Source organism: Drosophila melanogaster, chromosome 3L, assembly GCF_000001215.4.
Source record: "Drosophila melanogaster chromosome 3L".
Taxonomy (NCBI): domain Eukaryota; kingdom Metazoa; phylum Arthropoda; class Insecta; order Diptera; family Drosophilidae; genus Drosophila; species Drosophila melanogaster.
Genome location: NT_037436.4, coordinates 10,661,460 through 10,664,738, shown reverse-complemented (window position 1 = coordinate 10,664,738; position 3,279 = coordinate 10,661,460). Strand labels below are relative to the sequence as shown.

At 44.3% G+C, this 3,279-nt stretch overlaps 2 protein-coding genes across 3 annotated transcripts; both read right to left on the bottom strand.

The window, feature by feature from the left end:
• Positions 1-303: 303 nt before the first annotated feature.
• Positions 304-1,363, bottom strand: Adi1 (Acireductone dioxygenase 1). The gene is made up of 5 exons (NM_001104107.2): positions 1,171-1,363; positions 1,012-1,089; positions 822-949; positions 571-664; positions 304-511 (listed from the first exon to the last, which is right to left on the bottom strand). Exons 1-5 carry the CDS (start codon positions 1,291-1,293, stop codon positions 374-376), a joined length of 561 nt encoding a protein of 186 aa, NP_001097577.1. The 5' UTR covers positions 1,294-1,363; the 3' UTR covers positions 304-373.
• Positions 1,364-1,581: 218 nt separating this feature from the next.
• Positions 1,582-3,264, bottom strand: CG8003 (uncharacterized protein). 2 transcript variants are annotated; one of them, NM_001274754.1, is made up of 3 exons: positions 2,958-3,264; positions 2,116-2,889; positions 1,582-2,055 (listed from the first exon to the last, which is right to left on the bottom strand). In NM_001274754.1, the coding sequence occupies exons 1-3, from the start codon at positions 3,162-3,164 to the stop codon at positions 1,813-1,815; spliced, it is 1,224 nt and encodes a 407-aa protein (NP_001261683.1). In that variant the 5' UTR covers positions 3,165-3,264; the 3' UTR covers positions 1,582-1,812. The 2 variants fall into 2 exon arrangements, with proteins under 2 accessions (NP_001261683.1, NP_648406.1); NM_140149.3 differs by having other exon boundaries at positions 1,769-2,055.
• Positions 3,265-3,279: the final 15 nt, after the last annotated feature.

The window sequence follows — 3,279 nt, the reverse complement described above, 5'->3', positions numbered from 1 at the left end:
GTTTTGTTTTCCTTCCTAGCGATGGCACGCGCATCGATGTTGGCTCGATACTTTCGCTGGCGCTTGGGATTATATACTTGCGCTGTTTTTTCTCTTCGGCGCTGGTACGGTCATACCGCGAATTGTACTCTCTGAGATTCGAGTTCGAAAGTACGTTTAGCATATGCAGCAACCAACTAAGAGATAAAATTCGAAATCAAGTTTTTGGCGGGGTTTATTGATATAGAAAATAGACTTCGAATTCTATATCAAAACTACGTTAATCAGCGAAAATTGTAAGTTAAACAAAAAACTATTGAAACTATTGATTATACACAGCGATTTTATATTTCAAAATATCAAACTTGATGGTAAAAGATAAGATTTAAGGTTTTTAAACCTTATTGAATTGCACAAAGTTTTCCGACTGATGCTTGATGTACGATTTGCGACAGTCCATTTCATCAGCAGGACGATTGTGTGGAGCCCAGACAGGTTCGCCCACAAAATAGCGACGAGTTCTGATAAAGTTCTAAGAAAAAACAATACAAATAGTTTAAGTTTGTATATAAGATTGTCAAAATAACTTACATTGGTATCCAAAGTAAAGCGGTGATATATGCCAGCTGGTATAATGATCAGATCTCCCTTGACAACCTTAATGCGCAACCAGTTGTCCTCATTGCTATAAAGAATAAATAGTTTTCCGTTTTAAAACAATTCCAAAAATGTTATTAGTGTGAGCAAAAACAATATCAGTAAGAATATGAATGCTTGAACTATTTAATTGGGAAAATGTGGCTGGGATACTATAAAATGCGGTGTAAATAAACAAAACTTACTCGCGAACATCAAAGTAACCGGATCCCTCCAATATCAGGCGAATTTCCTCATCCGTGTGCAGGTGTTCGGTGAAAAAGGCTTTCAACTTGTTGGCATAGTCTGGAAGGCACTTTTCCGAGCATGTGATCTGTAATAATTCGAAGTTTACCAAAGTTCGGTAGATGTTTTTCAAGAAAACATCGATCTTGCCTCATCATCGTAGGTGTAGCCACGTTTTGCCCTCAGTTCCGTGAGGGTATTATCGCTCTGGTACTCGTCCGCATTGATCTGCAAATGTGAATGATCAAGATAAGCTCGCCCCCAAGGTCACTTAAGGTTTTTAAAGTCGCAATTTCGCTTTTCACTTGCCTTAAAGTATTCCACGCCGGTCTTCTGGTACAGATCATCCAGTTCCAAGTAGGCAGGCGGATTGCGGTGGTGCTCCAGGCGCTGATCGGTTTCCTCCGTATCCATATACCAAACCTGCACCATTTTGGACTGTTTTAAACGGGTTTTCACGAGCAACGAGCAACAAATAGATTAAACAAGAAAAATTCAACTGGCATCAGCTGTTCGTTTTCGAATTTTCGAAATCGATAACAGACACTCAGGCGAATGCCGCTAGTGCTGTTAACTTAACATTCGAAAATGAATGCTGTTAGTTTTGTGTTCGAAATACTGCTATTTTAAAAACTTCATTTTTGAAATGTTCGATTTAAAACGTAAAATAACCATAATTTTAATAACCTTCAAAAGGAGTTATTTTTCTATTTTTTTTTTGTTCCATTATTACTCTTTATTATTTTACGATAGATATACGATTTTTGGGCAGTTTGTTGTATGTTTTGACTTTAATTGAATTTGTAGCGTGCAATTTTGCCTTTCGTTACTATTATCTAGTTTAATTTGTGTAGACATCTGACAGTTTGGTACTAACAATCTTTTAGTACGCGAAAATGCTAGGTTTCTGGTTTTATGTTACATTTATTGGCGTTACAAAGGAGCACAGGATTACGCAGTCAGTTTGGACAGTTCCTCGCGCAGCTCGGCCGTGTCAATGGCTCCCTTCGCTTGCGATTGCGGCTGGGCTTGGGCTTGGGCTTGGGATTGGGCCAGGAGGCGGGCACAGTTCTTCTTGTGCATGAACCAATGCAGCCGCTGGCATTCGCGATCGCAATACTGCACCGCCTTGCACTTGGAGCACTTCTTGTCCGGTTTCTCGGCGCCGCAGGTGCTGCAGTAGTTGCCCTCGTCCTGAAAATTAGTTTTCCAGATTAGAAAAGAATCATTTGATTATGAGATCATGATACCCACCGTAATCCACCTCATCCCATTGATGGCATTTCGCAGGACAGTCAGTGCTGGTGGGGCATCCTTGGCGCCAAATTGCGTTGCGATTTGCCGGAAGATGGTGCACTCTCTCACGGGAAACTCCCTGGCACATTCGCGCAACGTGTATTCCACATAGTCCAGCTGGCCCAGCTTGTTCTCCTTGAGCACCCGCTTCACAAACATCTCGATGAAATCGTTCTTGTTCGCATCGCCCGCCTCCTCGCCACTTTTCTCCTTGTGCTGCGCCTTGAATTGCTCCTCGCAGCGTATTAGTTCGGCCAAAATCCAGCCCTGATAATGGAACTTGAAGGCCAGCAGCTCGTTGAGGTCATGCGACTTCTGCATCTCCTTTTCGCACATCAAAGCCAGCGTCTTGCGCAGACTGGACAGGATCCTAAGCAATCCCAAGGACTGCACATTCAGGGCAATCCTCACGGGATGCAGGTTGATTTCGGTGACAAAGGCGTGGAACGATTTGAGTAAGCTGGGTGGTATATGCGGCTCCGTCTGCTGGCCATGCACTTGGGTGTAGTACTCCAAACTCGACTGGGTCACATAGTTGTTGATGGTCTCCACGCAGGCGTGGTTGCCCACAAAGGCGGCCATTTGGGCGGCGGTCCTGTTGACACTATTGATGCTACCCGGCTTGATGCCAGCATCCAAAAGAAGCCGGCACACATGTGTATTGCCCGATAGAGCGGCGAAATGCAGTGGCGTATAATCAGCTCCATGCTGATTGAGGTTTATGTCGGCACCCTGTGGAAGAAAAGGCGGTTATTTCATGTTTAGAGCCCAAGCGGTGGTTGCCTGGCAGATGTACCCACCATGTCCAGGAGCAGCTGCACCGCCTCGCGGTTTCCCTTGAAGCTGGCGTGGGCCAAACACGACATCCCGGTGTCGTCCACGAAATTAACATTCCTCACTCCGCTCAGCAGCTGCTTGAATCCACTGGTGTCATTCTTGGCCAGATGATCCAGCAACTGGCGCTGCACGTCGTCCAGCTGTACGATCTTCTTGCTTTCCTCGGTCATTGTGATTCGATTGTTTGTTTTTGTTGGATTTTTCAAGTGCTCTTCGGAATATGGAAATCAAGAAACTCCACTGTTTTCGGCGTGCTTACAGCGATACTGTCACAGTTTCACAACA